This window comes from Rhizophagus irregularis, chromosome 19 (genome assembly GCF_026210795.1).
Source record: "Rhizophagus irregularis chromosome 19, complete sequence".
Taxonomy (NCBI): domain Eukaryota; kingdom Fungi; phylum Glomeromycota; class Glomeromycetes; order Glomerales; family Glomeraceae; genus Rhizophagus; species Rhizophagus irregularis.
This window is the reverse complement of record NC_089447.1, coordinates 2,213,869-2,237,027: the sequence shown is the minus strand read 5'-3', so window position 1 is coordinate 2,237,027 and position 23,159 is coordinate 2,213,869. Positions and strand designations below refer to the sequence as shown.

The following is a 23,159-nucleotide window of genomic DNA, read 5'->3' as shown; positions in this document are numbered from 1 at the left end:
AAACTATACATTTCTAAAGAAATTTCTTACTTTTTTCTGCTTCTGGTCTTATTTTAATTAGTTAAATATGGTCTTAATTTTCGTACTTATGGCAAGGATTCTCCAAACGGAAGAAATATTACAATTTTGTAAGTACCCAGATTTGCGAGTCCAGTTGAGTCGCATACACTATCACTAATATTAGTTTTGATATATAACGGATAATAGAGCTTTAAAGTGACATTGTAATTTTAAATAATATAGTATGTAGTTAACTAGTAAACAAATATAAGGTTTTTTTTATTTAAAATGTTTTTTTTTATTTTATAATTTCAAATATTGTTATTAACCGTTTTCCTTGCCATTATTTAGCTTTTTTATGTCGATTTTTATAATACTGAGTTAATCGAGCTGCGTCCCAAATATCTGAAGATGAAGATATACCTTCAAGTGCAGCAAGATATCGTTGTACTTCTTCTTTAGTAGGTGGTGTTAATGGGCCACCATCGGGGCAAGTATTTCAACAGCTTCTTTTGATGGAATTCGACGTACTTCGCTTCTTGGTGGCTTCATCAGATGATCCAGGTTGGTTATCTAAAATATTTGTGTTTTTTCTTTTTCTGGGAGGTTTTTCAATATCTTTACATTTGGTAACTAATACTTCTTTTACCCTTCGTCCTGTAGTATCAATTTTTTTCTTTTTTAACACTTCTTGTGCATATATGAGATGTATACGGTGAAGTCCCCGCTTATAGCATTCCTTTAATCGTCTTATTCCATCAGCATGAATCTCTTTTGGATATGAAGTATGGAAAAGATCATGTGTTTGATTATAATGATTGAAATCTTTGGTATCAAAAGCTATCAACAATTTCTCCACCAAACTCCACATTTCATCTTTTCTTAAATTTGTTGATCGTTCATGATTAGTAGAGGTATTGTTATGCAAATATTCATTCAAAAATAATTCTATTCGTTCATACTCTGACTGAGATGCTTTCACTTGTCGCTTAAGGTTTTCCTGATCTATAACATTACCTGTAACATTCTGCTTAATAAATTTTACTCCGAATGTTTCTAGAGCTTCGTCAAATGCCATAAAATGTCCAAATCTATCTTCTGATACTTTAAAAGACCCTGCAACTTGCAATTTTTCCTCTAATTTGGGGTATTGTTCAAGAATTCCAAAGAAATGTGAAACCGATTGAGCATAATTAGATTTTCCAGCTGAAGGAAGCAGGGGACTAAAAGCAGCTAAAGTATTCTTTTGAATATTAAAATTTCCTATTCGAATACCAATTCTATGTGCAATAAATAAACCCGCCCAATTATAAAATAAATACCAGATTTTAAGTATTTGGTATTCTTCATATTTGTCATCCATAATATCATATTTATGCATATTTTTTGACTTTAAATGTATTCGTAAAGCTATACCAACTGAAACCCAAATTAATTCTATAATCCGGACTGTAGCCCGATAGTCAACAACCTTCTCCAATTTGTCTATATATTTGACTCCAACTGCAGCAGCTAAATCAAAAATTCCGTAAGCTTGAGAATATACTAATAAGAGCTGATGCCATATCTTTGTTAGTATGCCATGAACCAAGAATAGGTCGAAGGTTTGGCCACTCTTTTCGTAAATTTATTAACCGCCGAAATATAGATTCATCAGCAACGATATCCAAATATTCATCAGAACTTAACGAAAAATCATTTTTATACATTTTTGCTGCATTAAAGATTCCCTCATTTGTATTTGGAATACCACCCGCTTCCAAAATTACTACATGCTGTGGGTCTCCAAAACATCCTCGATCCATTCTTTCAATAAGTTTTTTATGTACTGTAGAAATATCAAAATTTGTCTCAAATTGTAAGTTTTCATGATCATTATTAGAATAATAAAATCCTAAACATTCATCTAATATTTCATCATAAAGATCTAATATTTTCTGTGCAGTGACATTTATTCCAAAAATTCGATGAGATACCAATGCTTTTTCATCGTGTTTAGTTTCAATAATAGGAGTTTGTAAAGGTGTTTAAAATACCATTCGAAGAGTTGCATGTGATGTGCCACGTGTAATGTCAAATATATTGCCATAGGAAAAAGTTTTTTCCTTAAAGTCTATATTGTCTATTACGGCTAGATTCCAAAAGTAAGAATTTTTTTTTAAACGCTTTGTTGGATCTACTTTATTCATTCTCTCTTTTTCTAATCTTCGTTCATGTTCCTTACAGTGAGATAAAACTTTTAAGACAGCAAGAAGATTTGTTAAATCACCCGCCATTTTTGGTTTTCGTGTAAGGCTGGCAATTATTGTAGAAAACCAGATTTGAAGTGAAGGAAAGGTAATGCTAATCAAAATGGATAAGAATAATGAAACAATTTTGGTAATTTGAACTGGATCATTAGCTTTTATTGATATATTTCTTGCTTTTCGTCTTTGATTTACAATAGCCATTTTTTTTTCATAGATACCAGTTAAAAATGCATAAAAAAAATTTACCAACCATGAAGGAAAACTGGATACGTATTCACCTATGGATTGTGGATTCTGTAATTGATTCTTATTTAAAGTTAATTCAATTCGAGATTTCCATATTTTTAATGCAAATTGTTTTCCTAAATCTTGACAAAACTGATCTTTCAAATCCTCTTGTGTTATAACTTCAATATTAATTTGTTTTAGTTGCATGCCAACGTGCAACATAAATAAACTTGGAACATCAGGAATTTCTTCTGAAACTGATTCTGATATGGTAGGTTCAGAAGTGTGTTTTGTTGGACGAATTTCTTGAAGAATTTGAAAAATTGAAGGTGCAATGGCTGCTAGAGTTTTATTTTTAAATTTATCTTCACCAAACTTTCGCTATTCTAATAAACCATCTTCCGATAATTTCAAGTTGTGTAGATGTATCTGCTACATGATGCTCTTCACATCCGACCTTCTTTTTTTTACCTTTACCTGGCTTGGTGTATAAATGACCACCCTTATCAACAAAACAATTACCACATGAGAATCGAGGCCGGGAAAAGTTCTTTAATGAAGATTTACAAAAATTACCACTTTCTTTCAACGCGTAACAATCTATCTGCCCAATGCAAGGCGTAAGAATGACTCTATCCAATATAACCCATGAATGTTGTGTACAACCAATTCCCCTTGTAAAGTAATGATGGTTCTGATGACAGAATAAACATTGGCGTTGTTGTATACGACTTTCCTCAGTGCTTTTTGTCATTGATTTTATTTTTTTTTATGAATTCTTTGATCAAAATTGAAGTGAGACATACACACACCTAATTTTGAAAGATCATTTTTAACTGCTGTAACTATTTCGCTATCAATCTGCCAGATGCCAATTAATTCCCGCAACCTTTTCTTACAATTAACTTGTCCACATGTTCGATATGTTCCATCTATATAGTCAATTAAAACACAAGACGTTAATTTACTATCAGTATCTTGGCCAATGACTTGATAAAAATCTTCGTCTGGTTCTGAAATTTCAGACAATTCAGATTCTGTATCATCAGGTTCAATGTCACTTTCATCTGTTTCATTAATTAAAGAATTTAATGCACGAAAATACCCTTCTTCATCAAAATCTATTACGAAGTCATCCTCATATTGGTTATTTTCATATTCTTCATTATCATAACTTTCCTTAAACCCGCTGTCTGTATCAGAAAACACACTTATTTGATCATTTAAGTCATAAAAATCAAACATTTCCATTGTACTACTGTGCTGATTTCGCAATGAAATATACTCTTTATTATTGAAGATTCTCCATAAAGAACAAGCAGTTTAAAATAAAAATGATAAAAAATAATTCACGTTACTCAATTTATCTATTCGTATAATTCAATTTGTGCTACAATTATGCAAATGTACTGAAACGTCATAATAAATGCAAAATTTACTATGAAAAAAAAAATTTTTTTATTATGCAGATCACTATAAAATGCAAACCCCCTGCTGATCATCAGACATATCGCCTGACTGTTAATATTTTTTTAATTTCGGAAATTAATCTAGTAATTGGATTTCGATGTATTTTATACCATTAGAACCGTCTCATCAAGACGAATCGAATGGTGGTAAGATCGTCTCTTTAGGATCAATATTGGCAGAGTTATTACACAAAAACCATTAATATTTTTTTAATTTCAGAAATTAATCTAGTGATTGGAATTCGATGTATTTTATACCATTAGAACCGTCTCATCAAGACGAATCGAATGGCGGTAAGATCATCTCTTTACGATTATATTGGCGGAGTTACGATACAATAAAGTGTTGAGTATAATTTTGGCTAAAATTATATTAATTTTTGGCTGGAATTATGATATACTAATATAAGAAATTTTTTATATAGTCACATCTCTTTATAATCACCAAATATGGACTGTCTCAGATGTGTGACTATAAAGAGAGTTGACTGTATTGTAGGGAGTGGGATAGAAGTTAAAGAGTGTAAAGTTTTAGCGTCGTGCCGTCATGGGTACCATTTTCTCATAGTATGGCTATCATTGTACGATATTGTGCAAAAATTCTATATGCCATTTTGCTATAGGTAAAATATAACTAATTATAAAAGAACATATAAACAAAAAATGATTGGCATATAATTATATGTTTACTGTATAATCAGGTAAAATTATTTGCCGAATGGATGTATATTGCAGGGATTATTAAAGATTTTCAACATATAATTTTTATTATAATTATTTTTTTTGCGCACTGTAGCTCTTGACTCTTGGTTTTTTACAAAATCATATAAATGAGGATATTCATAAAGATTTGAGTTTTAACTTTGAACATAATGAATAAATTTATTTTAAAGATTGAATCTGCTAAAGCATCAAATAAATCAAAATCATTTGTATTACCTTTTTCAATATAACTTTTAAAGAGTTTAATATATAATAGTTGACGTAATATTAGAATACTAGGAAAACACAAATCAAAAACAACATTGGCACATGCTTTAGCAAATTCATGATTATAAGATCCACCAAGATGAAATACACTTAAAGAAAGATAAAGCCAACAATTCATCCATTTTTGAAAAACTTTCAGTAATTTTTTTTGCTGTAAGTTCCAAATTTTCAATTAATTTCTCTATTTATTATTCTATTAATACTTCTGTTACTTTTAATAACTCTTCACTAAAAAAATCATGTATATTTTTAGCAATGAATAGGAGTTCTTTAATTTATCTTGTAACTGCTTCTAGCATTCCATGAGCACGATGGTGAGGTAACTGGCCATATTCATTATGCAGGACTCCACTTACTTATAAGATAGGTAACCTAAGGTTGCTTGCCGAAACCTAGGGGTTTAGGCAAGATGACGTTTCGCCGAAAAGCAAAATTCTGCCGAAACTATATTAAAGTTATATTAAAAAACTGGCGAAACTTTGGAGAAAGGCAAAACTGCCGAAACTTATTATAAATGCCAAAACTGCCGAAACTCTGCCGAAACTATAATAAATCTATAGTAAAATTTTGACGAAACTAATCGTAGGATTTTGAAGAGGTTTAGACAAGCAACTTTAAGGTCACCCAGGCCTAAGGTAAAAATCATATATAAAATTCTTTACAAATCCTACTATAAAAGGAAATTTTATGTTACATTGTTATGATTTTTTCCTTTTTAGCTAATTAACCAATAGAATTTAAGAAAAAAGTAAAGTAAAAACTATTAGTAAAGGGCTAATTTTTTATAGTGACCTTTATTATAAGTAAGCGGAGTCCTCATTATGCTTAATTAAAATCCTAAGTTGAGAATCAATCCCATTTAAAAAAGTTACCACTGGTTTATAAAATTCCTTCCCAAATTTCACAAGAAATTCATTCAATTATACTTGAAATAATTTCTATTTATCTAAATATGATTTAGATGTATTTTCCAATGCACATAATTTTGGAATAAATCATTTTACAAATTGTTAGTAAGCTTCTTTACATTCAAGATATTGTTTAGTTCATATAACCAACGTAATCACATTGAGTTTTGATATTGATTCATATTAAAGTTAAAATATAATTCATAAAGATTATAAATCATTTCAGCTTTTATTCCATCTTTATTAGTTTTATCATATCCACTATGAAGTTTTCATGTCAAATAAAGTAAGTTGTAAGGATAAAGTTGTTTATTAAATCCTATAGTGGAAGTCAATTTTCCAAATGCAGTATTTTCAAAAGTGGTAAGAATAATATGAGCAACATGAAGACCACAAGAAATTCAAAAGCATTAATTTTCAGCCATTTTAGTAAAAAGGTTAACTGCACCATTATTTTTTTCTACCATATAATTTGTATTATCTGAAAGAAATGTTTGGCATAATTTTATATTAATTGAGTATTTATTACAAGTATTCATGATTGTTTGAGCAATTGTTTTTGCATTGCATATAAAGCTTCTAACAGTTTGGACTAAACCGGAGAACCGATCCAAACCCGGCTCAAAATTCGGTTCAGTTTAGTTTGGGTATTTGAACTGAAAAACTGGCAGTTCAGTTCGGTTTAATCTAATTTTTTATAAAAATGCAAAAAATTGAATAGCTGTCCATCTAGTAATCGTACAAAGTCGTGCCATATATTATTGGATTCGTCTTGACGAGACACGTTTAATGGTGGTAAGATAATGTCTCTAGCATCAATAGATCACACATTAACTTACGCTAAATGATTTATCAATAATTGGAATTATCAAGCTATCTATTGATGCTAGAGACATGATCTTAGCGTCATTCGATGCGTCTCAGTGAGACAAATCCAATGAATATAAATTCGTCTGTATATGATTACTGGATGGCAAATAATGTCAAGTTTCGCATTTTTTTAAAATTTTTAAGCGTTAAAAATTAAAAATTCCGATACATGAATTTATTCACCATCCAATAGTCATACAAATATGAATTAGGACTCATTGGATTCGCCTCGATGAGACGAGTCGAATGGTAGTAAGAACATGTCTCTAGCATTGATAGATAGCTTGATAATGCCAATTTTTTATAAATTATTTAGCGTGAATTAACTTATGATATATTGATACTAGAGAAATGATCTCACCACCATTCGACTCGTCTCATCGAGACGAATCCAATGAGTCCTAATTCATATTTGCATGACCATTGGACAACAAATAAATTCATATATTGGAATTTTTAATTTTTAATGCTCAAAAATTTTAAAAAAATGCGAAACTTGACATTATTCACCATCCAGTAGTCATATACAGACGAATTTATATTCATTGGATTCGTCTCACTGAGGCGCATCAAATGACACTAAGATCATGTCTCTAGCATTAATAGATAGCTTGATAATTCCAATTATTGATAAATCATTTAGCGTAGATTAACGTGTGATCTATTAATGCTAGAGATATGATCTTACTACCATTCAACGTGTCTCATTGAAATGAATCCAATGATATATGGCTTGACTTTGTACGATCACTAGATGGACGGCTATTCAATTTTTTGCATTTTTATAAAAATCAGATTAAACTGAACCGAACTGCCAGTTTTTCGGTTTTGTTCTTACAGATTTTGGCTTTAATCTGAACTGTCTATAATCCAGATCAAACTGACCTATTCAGAGCTTTAATTGCATATAATCAAATCCTTCATTTCAACTAATGAAATATCTAAAGAGTTCTTTTTCTCATTCCAATACATAAAGCAAATTACAAAACTTTTGTAGAGTCTCTTGTCAACTTATCAGCTAAAATACCAAGATTATAGAATTCTGAATTATTGCAGTGCATAAATTCATTTGTTATTGTTAACTTTAAGATTTCCTTATTCCAGCATATAACTAAGTTCAAAGAAAATATTGTAGATACAGATTTATTAGTTAAATATTCTGTAAAAATTCGCATATAATGTATAGTATCATGAAAAGACATTTTTCCTATTTGAAATAAGCATATAGTCAATACTATTGCTTTACTACTATAATGCTTTTTGTTATCAAGAAAAAGTGAATTAGGATATGATTTAATTAAATTGCAAAAAAAAGATTTTTTTCTTCTTGCATTAGCACGGACTTTTGAAATCTGATTATTTTGTTTCTTTCTTACATGTTCAAGTTTGCTACCAAGTGATTTTATTTGATGAAGTACATCTAAATTCTTTTTTTTTAATTGTTGAACTTGTTTTTTTAAAGAAGCATTTTCCTTAGTTAATGCTGCAGCAGAGGAGTTAGGTTTATAAATAGAAGATTCTATAAATTCAGCTGCTTTATTTTGCAAATGTGCAAATAGAATCTGGCCTTGTCTTTTGCCTTTTGAATAGCACATATTTCTTATAAGGTGATTAGTTAATTTAATTTCTGTTTCTGAAAATATGTCAATTGTTGTATAAAAAACATGCCATTCTTTTGTCATTTCTGAATCATTAAGTCTTATTACCATTTTTAAAGTATCATCAAGTTTTGATTCATCCATATTATTTACAATTTCATTAATTTTATTTCTTTTATTATTTTTTTTCTCATGTAACTTTTGAGCTTAGATTTCACATGCTTTTTTTAAGTGGCGAGCTTGCTTTAAAATGCAAGGCATTTTTATATTAAATTATCTGAAATCTTCAAAATTTAATAACTCGCACATTATTAAAAAAATGTTTTTTTATTTAGTACAAAAGTTAAAGAAGTTTAAGTTACTATTTCCAAATAATACCAATTATTTTTTTCGAAAAATTGAGGTATTTTATGAAAGAGAAAGATATTTAAGGTAAGTTTAAAAAATTTCAAATGAAAATAAGAAGAAATATTCCTAGTTATAGAATCACGAAAATAGGAAATTAGTAGTAAATTACTTATAAATAAACTTTTACATAATGATCGGCAGAAAAATCTTTGTAAATTTTACTTTAGTTGATGGAACACCCCACTATCACGTGCAAGTGCATAACTCCTAAACTCGGGCCAGTTTGTACGTTAAAATTGTACACCCCTACTGTACATTAAATAAGCTATTTTACATATAATTTGGTAAGATCATTATGGTATTATGGCCAATTTTTTAATTGTATATACAATGCTATATTTATTTTTATAAAACTTATGCTTAAACACATTAAATTTTTTGATAAAAACATTTGAAAAGTATGAAAGATATTCCTTTGAAATTGAACAAATAATATATTTCATAAAATTAAAGTGCTATTGTTGCAAATAGATATAATTTGTTAATTAATAAATAATGATATATTGAGTTTATTTTTCCCTATATTATATATTTATAAGGTTTTACACTTTGAAAGTGGCCGGATAATATTAGGCGCATTGAGATTCAAGTCATGCGGTGAAAGATCTAAATCTTTATGGTCGCACAGAATTATCAGATGACTGGTTTTATATATTTTATTGGGAAAAAGTTTACAATTACTCTTATTTTTATTTCGAGAAACCTTTTTTTTTATTGATATCATACATTTATAAAAGTAGAAATTATAATTTTTTTCATCCAAATCATGTCAGCAGGCGTTTACAAAATCCCGATAATTGACATAGCAGCTTTGCTCGCAAAGATTATAAAAGTATAATTAATTTCTTCATCGAATAAATATCCACCTGTTTAATTCTTTTGAAGGCAGAAAACGGCTACATCATTATGAATATTTTTAACTGCATTTGTTTTGACTTAAATCGACAATGACCTCAAGGAATTCCAACTAGCGTTTTATTGCCTTTGAAAGAATTATCCATTTATTTAAGATTCTATTTGTTTATTTTGACCGGAATCGACAATGACATCAAGGAATTTCAACTAGCGTTTTGTTGCTTTTGTAAAGAATTACTCATGCATAAAGTTCTTTTTTTTTCCTTGTATAAATATAGGAGCTAGGCAATGTTGCGAGAAAGGTTACTGTTGCTATCAAGAATGAGACGTCACTAATTCTTGAGAACCCTAAAATATATTATAGATTTGGGAATTCTCCTTATGATGCTTGTCCCCTTGCTCCTGTCAATTCTGGTAAAGCTGTGGTTTGGGGTGCTTGTAAAACCCCTTATGCGTTCAGAGGAACTGAAGGAGTTATTATGTACCACATCAAAGATAAAGACAAAAGTTTAGCTTTTATGTGGAAAGTCCCATATGCACGTTCAAATGGGTGGTTTATTAAAGTTTATGATGGTTTTATCAGTCCTAGCATAGGTAATAATTCCAATTTTTGTTTTATTAAACTTATCATTATTATATCATTCACAATATTCATCCCCTTTGATTGATCTAGAAATATTTCACGAGATGCGCGACAAATGCTATTTAGGAGGAGACGGTATAATTCACGAAGGCACACTCGACGATGGTTTGTATTATAAGGGATCTATGGGAGGAACTGGAGAGCCTCATCTTGAAGTTGTGTTACAATATTGTAATTCTAAGATTAAAACTGGATAGTGCTGTAATTAAGCATATGCACAAAGTAAATATTTATGTATCTTTAACATGTACGCGGTATAGTTAATATTTCAAAAGTCAAATACATTATTTCTAAGCATAAATTAAAGCTGTTCTTTTATTTTATTATATATAAAAATTAATATCATTACATACTGGATAACTTTACTTGAATTCTTTCGCTTTATTTTTAAATAAAAGTATTCAAATTGCAACATATATAACATATTCCTTTCCGTTGTTCAATAAATGAAGAATCAAAAGAAACATATAGTTTATGTGAAGAATGCAATCAAGTTATACTAATATACATAATCATGAATATTATTGGTGTCACCCTTATGTTTGAACACTATCATTATCTTATCACTACTAAATTTTCGTTATTTCTAAAAAAAAGGGTATTCATTCCTCCGATAATGAAAATGGCAATTAAATACACATTGTACCATACGAAGCATATCTTTGAAATTAAATAAAAAATGACAAAAGAACTTCTTTTATTGATTTCGCTTGTATTTACTACACATCTGATATAATGCTAAAATAAACGTTTGCTTCCGCATACGAATTTATTGGTTATCGACCATCCCAGTTATACTTGCCGCCCATATTAAAATCCATCCCATATCCCAAATAATCTCATTGGTTACTTATCACGTGACGTTACACGAATTTCCAAAAAAAAAGAAATTTTTCTTCCGCACAAAATTAGAAATTAAGATCCGAACAGATTTACGAAAGTTTATATTTTAACTCCGGCCAGAATTACAAATTACAAAGGTTTAAATCCTTATCCTACATACACCAATTTTTAAGAGATTTACCAATCAGATTTTAATGAAATTTATATCATTGGATTCGTCTTAATGCAAGGAATTCAATGGTAATGAAATTGTATTTCTAAAATTAATATTAACTAAGTTATTATAAAAAATGTATTTTATACTATATATTACTATTTAAAAGTAACATGTTAGTAGTAAGTAATATATTGATTATTTTATGTGAATTAATGATTTTAATTATTTTTTTTAGATTAATTAATTTTTGGTTTGTAAATATCTGATATTATTTTATTAAATATTTATGCAATAATAATACTGAATTCATCAAATTATATATTAAAAATAAATAATCAAACTTTTTTTGATGAATTAATAGATAGGTTTGAGTTAATTCAAGTTAAATTGTAATAAAAATATAAAATAATAAATTGAATAAATATATTTTAAAAACTTTTTATATTAAAAGTAACTTATTACTTGCTTTATACATATTATTTTTAATAATACAGTCGAGGACCTGTCTATGTCATCCATATATAATCGCATCCTGTATATTATCACTTAATTTCAATGCCTTAAAATTTTAAGACTGATATTCACTTTTTATAATCACCATTATATGCTAATCACTATCACCGATATAAAAACAAACTTTAGTTTAAATTATTATAAAATTAACTATATATTATCACATATCACATGATCAAATGTACATTACATCATGGTTGATGAATTTAAATAGAAAATCACGCACCCTTTTATTTTGCTAAATTTAACAATTATCAGAGATTATCTTTTCCTTTTTAATGACAATGATACAAAATATCGTTTTTTCTTTATTTTTTTTCTTTCGTTCTCTTTTACACGTTATAATGACACAAACAAGGACGGCTATAAGTGACGAAATAAAATATGAAATATATAATTATCAAATTAAAAACCCAAATATATCCCATGAAAATATTGCAATATATTTTAACCGACTTCATAATATAAATATTAAAAGACCAACAATATCTAAGATTTTAAAGGATAGAGAGCGATGGCTTTCTATAACAAATAATACTTCTTCAACTTATAGGCATCGTGAAGTAAAGTATCCTTCACTTGAACAAGCACTTTCTATTTGGGTAAAACAAGCGATTATCAAAAAATATGATTTTATCAGATAATATTTTACGAGAAAAAGCTAAAGAATTTGCACAGGATTTAAATATAGCAGAGAATGCTATTGGATTTTCAAATGGTTGGTTAGGTGGATTTAAATCGCGAAATAATTTAAGCAACGAATACATGGAGAATCCAATAGTGCGCCTTTATCTACATTACCAGAATTGCGGGCTGAATTACAAGAATTAATTTCTAAATATGATCCAAATGATGTGTTTAATTTTGATGAAACGGGACTTTTTTATCGCATGACACCTAATCAAACACTTGCATCCAGACCTGTTTCTGGAACAAAGAAAGTAAGATCTTCTTATATTTGTATTAAAATTTATTTATTATTAAATTATATTCAATATGTTTTATTACTATAATAGGATAAAACTAGGATTACGGTACTTTTAGGGTGTAACTCAAATGGAACTGAAAAGATCAAACCACTTGTGATTGGAAATGCGCAAAAACCTCATTGTCTTCGTGGAATTAATATAAGTAATTTACCAGTTTCTTATTATTGGAACAAAAAAGCATGGATGACACAAGATATTTTTCGCCATTGGATTAAAATTCTTGATAATAAATTTCAGGTCCAAAAGCGGCAAGTTTTAATATTATTAGACAATGCATCATCACATTTAGAGCCTAAGAAAAAAGAAGCAAATAATAATGAAGTAAATAATTTACTATTTATTTTGTATATATTTCCATCTATAATTATAATTAATTTTAAAATTAAACTTTAGCTTTACAATTCTGATGAAACTTCAGCTGCAGAATCGTCACATACAGCTAAAAATAAAAAAGGAAAAAAACGGGCAGTATCTAAACCAAAAAAATCTCGTCAACTATTTGATGATTTATCTCAACCATTAGAACTTACAAATATTACTATTAAATATCTTCCGCCTAACACCACTTCTCATTTGCAACCAATGGATCAAGGTGTAATTAATAATTTTAAGGTTAGCAATAAATTTGAATGTTATTTTTTGTTAGAATAATATAGTTATTTTATTTTAATTAATTATCTATCATTTTTTGAAAATATAGGTTAAATATAAACAATATTATTGTCAGCATTTAATAAGATAATTTGACAATAAGGAATATATACGGTAAATAAATTTTTTTTTAACTGATAATTTATGATGTAATTATTAATTAATTAATTTATTTATTTATTTTTTTAAAAAAAATTAAGAAAACTTAATTTACTAGAAGCAATTAATTATTTGTCAGACGCATGGTTAGATGTATCACAAAATACAATTTCAAACTGTTGGGCTAAAGCAGGAATTTTTCCATCGGTAAATCATGTCCAAAGAGAAGTTGCATCTGATCAAATCGACATGGAGTTAGATGTTAAATTTGAAGAAATTGAAGAACTTCTTGAGATTTTACCTGATATTGGTACACCTTTTTTAGATGATATTGATCATTATATAAAAGAATTGGAAGAACTACCGGTTGAAGAATTTCTAGATGATAAACAAATTATCGAATATGTTACTAAAGATTCTAGTGAGGAAGTTATTAGTGATAGCGAACCTGAACTGGAAATAATTAGCATAAAAGAAGCGGCACAAGGTTTGAAAACCTTTATTACTTTTTTTACCCAGCAATCCGATCATTCAGGTTTTTGTTCTGAAGATTTAAAAATTTTCAACAAATATTCAAAATTAATGAACGTCAAATTATTTGAAAGTAAAAAACAAACTTCTATTGACTCTTTTTTCAATTAATTTGCATGTTAATAAATAAAATATAATGGCATTAATATAATATCTTATTTTCTTTTTGTGATTAATGTTTGTATTTATAAAAAAACTCTATATAATAACCGCGTTGTAATTTTAATATGAATTGTGATTATAGATAGGTTTTCATTATACAATCACACCTACTTATAATCACCAATTTTTGACTGACCGAAAGTGGTGATTATAGACAGGTCTGACTGTATATATTATAAAATACATTTTCATAATAATTTAGTCAATATTAATATTAGAAATATAATTTTACTGCCATTGAATTCCTTGTATCAAGATAAATCCAATGATATAAATTTTATTAAAATCTGATTGGTAAATCTCTTAAAAATTGGGTATATATGATAAGAATTTAAACTAAATTCTGATTGAAATTAATATTAGACTTCAAAACTAAATTGTGCCATTCAGATTTTTATTTTAGTCAAATTTTATGTAATTCTAAATAGAATTATGTGATTGGCATATAAATTTCCTTTTTTAAAATACTTGTAAAATCAAATCCTTCCATTTTTTGTAGGAAGTAAAATTTTCTTTTATGAAAATTTGTGTAATATTATGTAATAATTGACTAATGGGAGAAATATTACACAAGTATTTGGGATTTAAGATGGAATGGAATATGGGATAGGAGGAAAGAGAATGAAAGGGAATAGAAGGAAATTTTAAATGAGTAGCAAGTATAATTCCAGTAGATAAACAGGGTGGTGGAGCTCCGAATGGGTCAGGTTGGGTCAGGTCAACTGATTGAACTGACCTGATACTTTTTTTCAGGTCAGGTCAGGTCAGGTCATTTATGTTGACCTGAACTGACCTGTAACCCGAAAATATTAGGTGTAATATTTAACGGTATTATAATGTTAAATTATTTTTTTTAATTTTTTCACTAATTATATACATTTCTTTAATAATAAACATCATATTAATTATTAAACTTTGTTATATGCATCGTATTTATTAAAATATTAGATTAATAGTTTAATACAAATAAAAATATATGTAATTATTATATTAATTAACAAAATTAAAAAAAAAGTTATTTACGAATTACGATTCTACTTTAACCAATTTTTAAGGCACATACACGCCTGAATACTTTCATGACTTAAACTAGACCGCCTTTTTGTTATTAGATCGCTCCCTCCAGAGAAAACTCTTTCAGCAGGAACGCTTGTACCTATTTATAACAAAAAAAAAATAACAATAAATATGTATTTAATTATTATATTATTAAAAATTTAACAAAAAAAAATTAAATGCTTTCCTGGGATTGCAAGATAATTCCGAGCCATATTTGCAAGTCGTGGATAAATTGTTTCATTTGTCTAATTATTATGTATTGTAATGTAATGTTAATTTAATTGTTGAAATTATTATATATTATAAAGAATTAATACAATTTACCTTCCACCATTGTAAAGGATTGGTTTTAATTGAAGCTGCGGGTTGTTGAAGATATGCTTCAATTTCATTATAATCATTATTACTATTACTTCCAAATATATTAAAGAAAAAATCATTATCATTATTAATAGTGTTTTCACTTTCGTTAATAATATCAATGTTATCTTGATAATTATTTTTGAATGTATCCGTAAAAATTTGTTTTGCCGCGTCAATATAGTGCTGTTCCCATTCCTGTTTCTGATAATAACTTAATTTAAATCGTGGGTCAATAACTATAAAATAAGAATTAATATAAATTATATGATTTAAATATTAAGAAACAAAAAAAAAAAGTTGAAAAAATACTTGTTGCAATTGCATAAGTATGCGAATCATCTGTTCTGGAATAGTACGTTTTAAGTTTTTTGTAACCTTTTGTTATAGCAAGACGTACTTCTGAGGATTTACAATAATACTTTTTGTTATTTTCGTCAAGTAGTTTTTCGAGATGTTCAAGAAGAGAATTGTATATTAGAATTGAGGATGATAAAGTCACGAATTGTGAATTTGACATGTATAAAGTCGCATCATAGAACATCTAAAAAATTATAATTAGTTTAATATTAATAATATATTATTACTAATGTAAAATTTAAATGATAAATTGATAATAATAATAAAGCTTACTTTAAATACACAACATAATTCTCTCAGAATATTCCATTCATCTTCTAAAATTAAAAATTCATTTAAATCACGTTCAAGTCCAATAATATCATTAAGAGGCTAATAAAGTACAAGTTTATTAAAACCTTTTTCTTATTTAGTTCACTAATCACTATTGTATATCATATTATTAAAATTGTTTACTTCCTGAAGTTTTATCGCATGTTCTAACATCAAATAGGTTGAGTTCCACCGCGTCCTAACATCCAATATAGGATTAAGAGATATAGTATTTGGATACAAATTACATTGTCAGTTAAATCGTTCTCTTCGTTGTGGAGAAGCGCGAATTTTTATGATGAGTTTTCTTAGTTTAGGAATTACGTGTGCATCTCTACTTCCTTTAGATATTTCTTTTAATATGTCATTCTCGTCTTGAGCCTCTTCAGCTTTGATATTCTTTAAAATTTCTTGACATGTTAAGTTCATTATATGCGCCAAACACCGAACGTGATTCTTCTTGTAATGAAAATCAATATTTTCATTCAAACATGCAACACCAAGTTTTTTAAGAAATGTGTTATTATTTGCTGCATTGTCCGCTGTGATTGTGAGTATCTATATTAAATGTAAATATATTATATAAATTATATTTTAACATTTGATATTAAATAAAGAATTAGAAAATTAAATTTTAACAAATAATAACCTTCGTTAGAATACCAAAATCATCTTTTGTACATTTCAAAAATTCCCTCATCATATTTTCTCCTGTATGGGATCCAGTAAGATAAATAAAATCGAGAAGTACATTTTTAAGATTCCAATCGGAATCTATAAAATGGCATGTTATTTCAAGAAATGAAATAACGTTTGACGAAGTTCAAGCGTCTAAAGTAAAGCATATTTTTCCTACATTATCCTTTTTAATTAAATAAATAGTTAATATTGTATTCAAAATATTAATATACTATAAATAAAAATTTAAATTTTTACTCACTTGCAATTTATGTCGCATATCTGTTTGATAATTCTTATACATATCCAAAATATCAGATCAGACAGTATCTGCTGAAGGGATAGATGCTTTTATGCCACAATATTCCATTAATTGTCTAAATTCAGGATATTCAACGAATGTAAATGGTTGATCGTCAATAGCAACCCAAATTGCTATCCTTTCGTGAAAACCTTCGTTAGTAAATACCTGCAAGAGAAAAAAATTGTAAATGTGGAATATTTGAAAAAATTCAATTATAGCAATTATAAATTATAGATACTTACAATTTGCTTATCATTCTTTTCATTATCGTCACCACTAAAAAACTTTTTCATAAACGCTGCTTGTTTTTTAGAGGAAGGATTGATTTTGTTCATGTGCATTTTGAGGTGTCAGTTCAAATTTCCCGTCGAACTACATGTTCCACCATCCATCTTATATCTTATATGGCTATTAAGTTATTTATAAATTAATATTTCTATAACAGTTTGTAAAAATTTAATTTAAAATTTAGAAATAATAATGCATTACCTGCAATATTTACACTTCGCCCAAGTTATGTTTTTATCATCTGTAAACTTTTCAAAATGTAACCAAACAAAACTCCTTTCCTTTTCGCTTGTGCCTTTTTTCTTCAATTTATGTACTTTATCACTATCGACATCTTCCTCATTTATTAGCACATTCTATTGAATTTTAAACAAAAAATCATCAATATATCATATTTAAAAATAAAACAATTATATTCTGATTAAATATTTTGCGTATATTTCTTAAAAAAATTATAAAAAAAATCTTGTATATTGTACATGCAATTACTAAATATCATCCCCTTATGATAAATAAAAAATTACATAACATAAATTCAACATAAATTCAACACAAATTCAACACAAATTTAACAAATTTAATGAAATTTGGCCAAAATTAATAATTTTTTACCAGAATTATCAACTCAAATTGAATACAAATTGAACATAAATTTCAGTCACAATTTATTTATGTCACATTCGCTGTACGATGTACATAATTTTTTAAAATGCGGATTTCTGTAATTTTATGATATCGTATTCCTGGCTAATCAAAATTAGGCTGATCCTTGCATGTGATTTAATCATTTAATCATGTATGCATTTTTTGTCTTATTTATTTTTGTCTCTTATTTCTTTATTCTTTTGTTTAATATTTTTTAATTTTTTTGTCTTTTTTTTCTATTATTTCTTTAATTATATACAATATATTTACATATATTTCATAATTTATTGCTTTGCAAATATAGAAATATTTGTTTATTAATACTAATTATTTTCATTTTTTTTTACCTCTTTGTTACTTTGTATCGTAATACTAACAACATGTTTATTTTTTTCTTTCAATTTATTTCTTTATTCTTTTGTTCAATTACTTTGCAGGTATAGAAATATTTACTTATTAATACTAATTATTTTAATATTAATGCATTTTTTTTACCTCTTTGTTACTTTATGTTATAATACTAATAATACTATCTACGTTTTCTTTATTCCTTTTTACTTGCACTTTAATACTAATGATAATATCCATGTTTCTTTTACTCCTTTTACTGTTTCTTTAACTCTTTTTACCTTAATACTAACAATAATAACAATATTTCTTTTATCTTTATATCTAATACTAATATTACTATAGCTGTTTCTCTTTTTTTTACGTCTAATAATATTGTTACTCTTTCTTTTTTTTACTTTTATATATTCTGTATATATTAATAAGAGAAAATTTATTCATCGCACGTGCGATGACATCGCTACCCCCATTTTATTTATCACGTGATAAATCCAATTAAAATATAGCACGATTATTGTGTTACAATAAATATAAACAATTTTATAGCTTCGTCGATAGTTTTTTTTTCTAACACTCTTTTTAAATAAAAAAAACAACCTGTTTTTTTGCTTAAAAACGCGTTAAAGTTGCTTCTTAACATTTAAAAATACTTTTATGTACTAGTAAAGTAGCTCAAAAACTTTAATTGTTCAATTATCATAAAGAAATTGGGTTACACGGCTCAAGCAGTGATTCGTGAAATATGGAAAATGATAACACTCCACAGGTTAGTCAATTGCGCACATTTTTTTTTGTGAAATACTACTGAAATACTATTGAAAGTGCTTAAAAAAAATTAATTTGGAGTTTTAATAGCGTTAATTTCTTAACAATTAACGTCAATAGCATTATTTATTAGTTAGGTGATGTTAGATAGCGTTAAATGTACATTATTTATTAGTTAGGTGACGTTAAATAGCGTTAGATGTATATTAATTAACGTCACAAAGCATTATATTATTGCGCATTAGTTTATTGGTGTTAAATAGTATTACTTTATTGTGCTCAACAGCTAACTTATTTATTAATCTATTAAATAGCAAGAATTTCCTAAGATACGCAATTCTGTCAAATATCTTTAATGGATTTTGCTTTTAAAGAATCTAGATGTGTTTTTCAGTGGCTTAAGAAGGTAAAATTTCTCTTTATTCATCAATTTTAATAACTTAAATTAACTTGGATTTTAATCATTTTTCTTATATAATTCATTAGTTTAATCAAGTAGCAATCAAACAAATTCTTTTTTTTTATTAAAAGTATATACGTTTTTATACTTCAATTTAAAGAATTAGTTTTTGCTTTTCTTTTATATGATAATGGCAAAACTTTTCATCAGGAAACACTTGATATTTTTGAGATTTATTTTGGAATAAATGCACAACAGATCTGTGCGACCACATATAATAGATAAGCCACCTTTTATTGCATCCGAAGTGTTTGAAAGAGGAATATAGAAAGAGGTATTTATACAAACAAGTATGAATATTTTAGTCGTGGTTGTGCATTTGCAATGAAATTCTGAACTCGCAAACTAATGCCCAATTTTTATTTAGATATTAACATAATGTAAAGATTAGACGTACAGCCTTGCTTTATACAGAAATAAACAAAATGAAATTCAACACACTATTTTATAAATCAACGAAGGGTATGAATAGTGTTTTATGATAAGGATTTTTGTGGGATTATATCCTTTATAGGTTAGTTTAAATATTAGAAATTCAGAATTGTATTTGTATATTGTTCAACTCTTAATAAATTAGCTTACATGTACTAAAAAATTATTATTTATACACAGTAAAAATTATTACTTTATTTAATTGTTAAAATATTATACGTTTTTCTTATTGGGACACTTGGGAGCATAATGACCCATTTTATGACACAAACCACATTTACGCCCATTTGAATTTTCAATATTTTCTTCATATAGTACATTCTCTTTTTGTGATTTTTGTGTCGTACTCGCCTTATTTTTTTGTTCATTACAAGCTTTTAATCGCTTAGTAGCAGGTCTCCCTTTTCCTTGACGTTTTAATGGATTTCCAATATCATCTACATCATATGTATGACCATCAGACAACTTTAATTGATTATTTGTATTATTGTCTTTAAGAACATTTCCCCTTTCTAATTGAGTCATAATAGTTTCTTTTTCCGCAATGTAAGCTAGTATAATATCATCTAAATTTTTTTGATCGTTATTATCAAATGAATAGTTTAGTGCTTTCTTAAAATGTCCCATAATTCGACCATAATCTACTTTTTTTTGTGTATAATAACGAATTTCTACTTCTTGAACGTGATTAATATGCCTAGGATTAAGATAAATCCTTTGATCAATATTATCATCATGAATTGGCTTTAAATTTTTAGATGATGTTCCGATAAAAGCTTCATTAAAAATAGAGTCAATGTGATTCCAAGCGTCATCCAGAAGCCATCTTGTTGGCATTAGCATTATATGGAATAATGCGTTTGGATTTTCAATCATTAATTTAAAATAATGACGACAAATAATTCCATATGAAACCAATAACAAGCATGTACATAAATGGGTTCCATCGTTAAGAATAATAATATGCTGATATGAACTTGGCACCATATATGGAATGATACGCCATACTTCTTTAATCATTTCTTTTGGTACTGAATTTAACAATGATTTTAAGTATGTCTGGCGAAAATCGTAATAATCTTCAATATTATTGGTTTCTTCTTGATCATTTGACGTTCCTTGGCTTTCTTGATTTTCGGGAATTTCATTTTGATCCTAAAAATATATACATAATAGTACTAGTTAAACATTTATTATATCATTCTACTATAATTTTAATTTTTTACTCACCAGTTGATCCTCAATAAACTCAAATGCATCTTTAATATCTAGTTTTTCACATTTGTAAATTATTGATTCGCACATTTGTTTATGTATTTCCCCAACAATTCTTGGTGAAAAATATTTTTGAACTATATTATTAACGTTACTAAAAAAATTTTCCACAACAAATGGCTGATGATATATTGTTGATTTGTATTTCCATGCTATAAAATTCTTGTTTATTTCTTCTTTTTGCATTCGAGAATCTAATGCCTCAGCTACTTCTGCCATTGTAGAGCTAGAATTAACAACTTTATGAATAATGGCATTTATTGACTCCACACGCTGTGTTGACGTATACCAGCTGTAAATATTCTCGTTTGTAAATGCTCGTGCCCATGAATGGCGTGTTGAATATATTGGGTCGTGTAAATAATCACTGCCACTGGGAAAGTTATTTAATAAAGCTTGAAATCGTTGTTCAAAAACCTCTGCACATAGTGAATTGCGAGTTTTCCAAAAATCATGAAAAAATATCTTAAAATCTGCAGCACCAAGTTTATTTTTGAGACGTTTAGGTAAATTTTGGGTCATATGCCAAATGCAATGTATGTGATACGCATTTTTGTACGTAGTTTGACATGCCACATCCATTGCAGGATCCATATCAGTGATTATAACTTTTGGTTCAATTCCTGTTGCATTTAGCGTTTGTTGTAAAATCCACTCATAACTTTCCTGAGTTTCATCATTTAAAAAAGCTTGTGCTCCTAAACGTGATTTACCATCATTATCAACAAGTATAAATAGAGATAATGGACAGTTATATCTATTAGTTCTAGAGGTATTATTGTGTAAAATAACATCTGAATAACGCGTCCACAAAATAATTTGATTTTCCGTCATCCAAAATATACCACACAGTCTATCACTATCCGCATTTATTAAAGGTTGAACAAACATCATAGGTTCTTCTTTTTGTCGTTCAAGGAGAAATTTTAACAAATGAGAAGCATCTGTTCCAGCTATTTTTTTTTCACGTTTAATTTTTTGAATTGCATTTGAAAGATCTTGTGTAAGAAAAAGCTGGTCAGGAAATAATGGTTGTAATAGATTTCTTATAGTATATGCATCACAACGTCCATGTATAACTGCATGTTCAATTTCATTCATTATAGATTGATTAAATTTTCGGAATGTTGTAGCAAATTGTGTATTATCAGGCAAGTATTTTGTGGTTGTGTTCAAGATGGATAGACGTTACATGAATGAAATTATTATTTATAGTTTTACTCAAGTGAACCCGCCATTTACAATCAGTTTTTTTTGACCCTTTATTACGTTGTTGATCAATTTGCTTAGACTTATAGTTAGGTTTGTACTTTCCAGCATATTCGCAAACGAAATGTTTTCTTTTACAGGGAATTTGAACAGTTGAGTTTGATAATTGAATATATTCAACTCGGTATTTATTAACTACAAATCCCTTTTGCCTTCCATATTCCTTTTAGATAATGTTCAGCAATTTCCCACGAACTAAATTTTGAATTAACAGATAATTCTATAGGATGTGTTAATGAAGGATAATTTGTAGAGTCAAGACTTTCTAATTCTGAACCAAGAATAATTTCTACGGGAATTTCAACTTCAGTTTCAATTTCTTGCTATTTAATAGATTAATAAATAAGTTAGCTGTTAAGCACATTAAAGTAATGCTATTTAATACCAATAAATTAATGCGCAATAATATAATGCTTTGTGACGTTAATTAATATATATCTA

The 23,159-nt window shown here is 27.6% G+C and overlaps 5 protein-coding genes across 6 annotated transcripts; 2 read left to right on the top strand and 3 right to left on the bottom strand.

Moving 5' to 3' along the window:
- Window positions 1-343: 343 nt before the first annotated feature.
- On the bottom strand, window positions 344-3,728 carry OCT59_011037 (uncharacterized protein; the record flags this gene model as incomplete). Its single annotated transcript, XM_066136250.1, has 6 exons — window positions 344-456; window positions 532-1,512; window positions 1,589-1,937; window positions 2,037-2,818; window positions 2,955-3,077; window positions 3,284-3,728. The coding sequence occupies 6 exons, from the start codon at window positions 3,726-3,728 to the stop codon at window positions 344-346; spliced, it is 2,793 nt and encodes a 930-aa protein (XP_066000894.1).
- A 3,966-nt stretch (window positions 3,729-7,694) lies between these two features.
- Window positions 7,695-8,456, bottom strand: OCT59_011036 (uncharacterized protein; the record flags this gene model as incomplete). The annotated part of the gene is made up of 1 exon (XM_025324429.1): window positions 7,695-8,456. One exon carries the CDS (start codon window positions 8,454-8,456, stop codon window positions 7,695-7,697), a length of 762 nt encoding a protein of 253 aa, XP_025186092.1.
- Window positions 8,457-9,405: 949 nt separating this feature from the next.
- On the top strand, window positions 9,406-10,635 carry OCT59_011035 (uncharacterized protein). Of its 2 annotated transcripts, XM_025314006.2 has the most exons (3): window positions 9,406-9,552; window positions 9,854-10,169; window positions 10,249-10,635. In XM_025314006.2, exons 1-3 carry the CDS (start codon window positions 9,487-9,489, stop codon window positions 10,413-10,415), a joined length of 549 nt encoding a protein of 182 aa, XP_025186093.1. In that variant the 5' UTR covers window positions 9,406-9,486; the 3' UTR covers window positions 10,416-10,635. The 2 variants fall into 2 exon arrangements, with proteins under 2 accessions (XP_025186093.1, XP_066000893.1); XM_066136249.1 differs by having other exon boundaries at window positions 9,854-10,635.
- A 3,084-nt stretch (window positions 10,636-13,719) lies between these two features.
- OCT59_011034 (uncharacterized protein) lies at window positions 13,720-14,112 on the top strand (the record flags this gene model as incomplete). The annotated part of the gene is made up of 1 exon (XM_025310094.2): window positions 13,720-14,112. One exon carries the CDS (start codon window positions 13,720-13,722, stop codon window positions 14,110-14,112), a length of 393 nt encoding a protein of 130 aa, XP_025186094.2.
- Window positions 14,113-17,251: 3,139 nt separating this feature from the next.
- On the bottom strand, window positions 17,252-17,577 carry OCT59_011033 (uncharacterized protein; the record flags this gene model as incomplete). The annotated part of the gene is made up of 2 exons (XM_066136247.1): window positions 17,252-17,401; window positions 17,479-17,577. 2 exons carry the CDS (start codon window positions 17,575-17,577, stop codon window positions 17,252-17,254), a joined length of 249 nt encoding a protein of 82 aa, XP_066000892.1.
- Window positions 17,578-23,159: the final 5,582 nt, after the last annotated feature.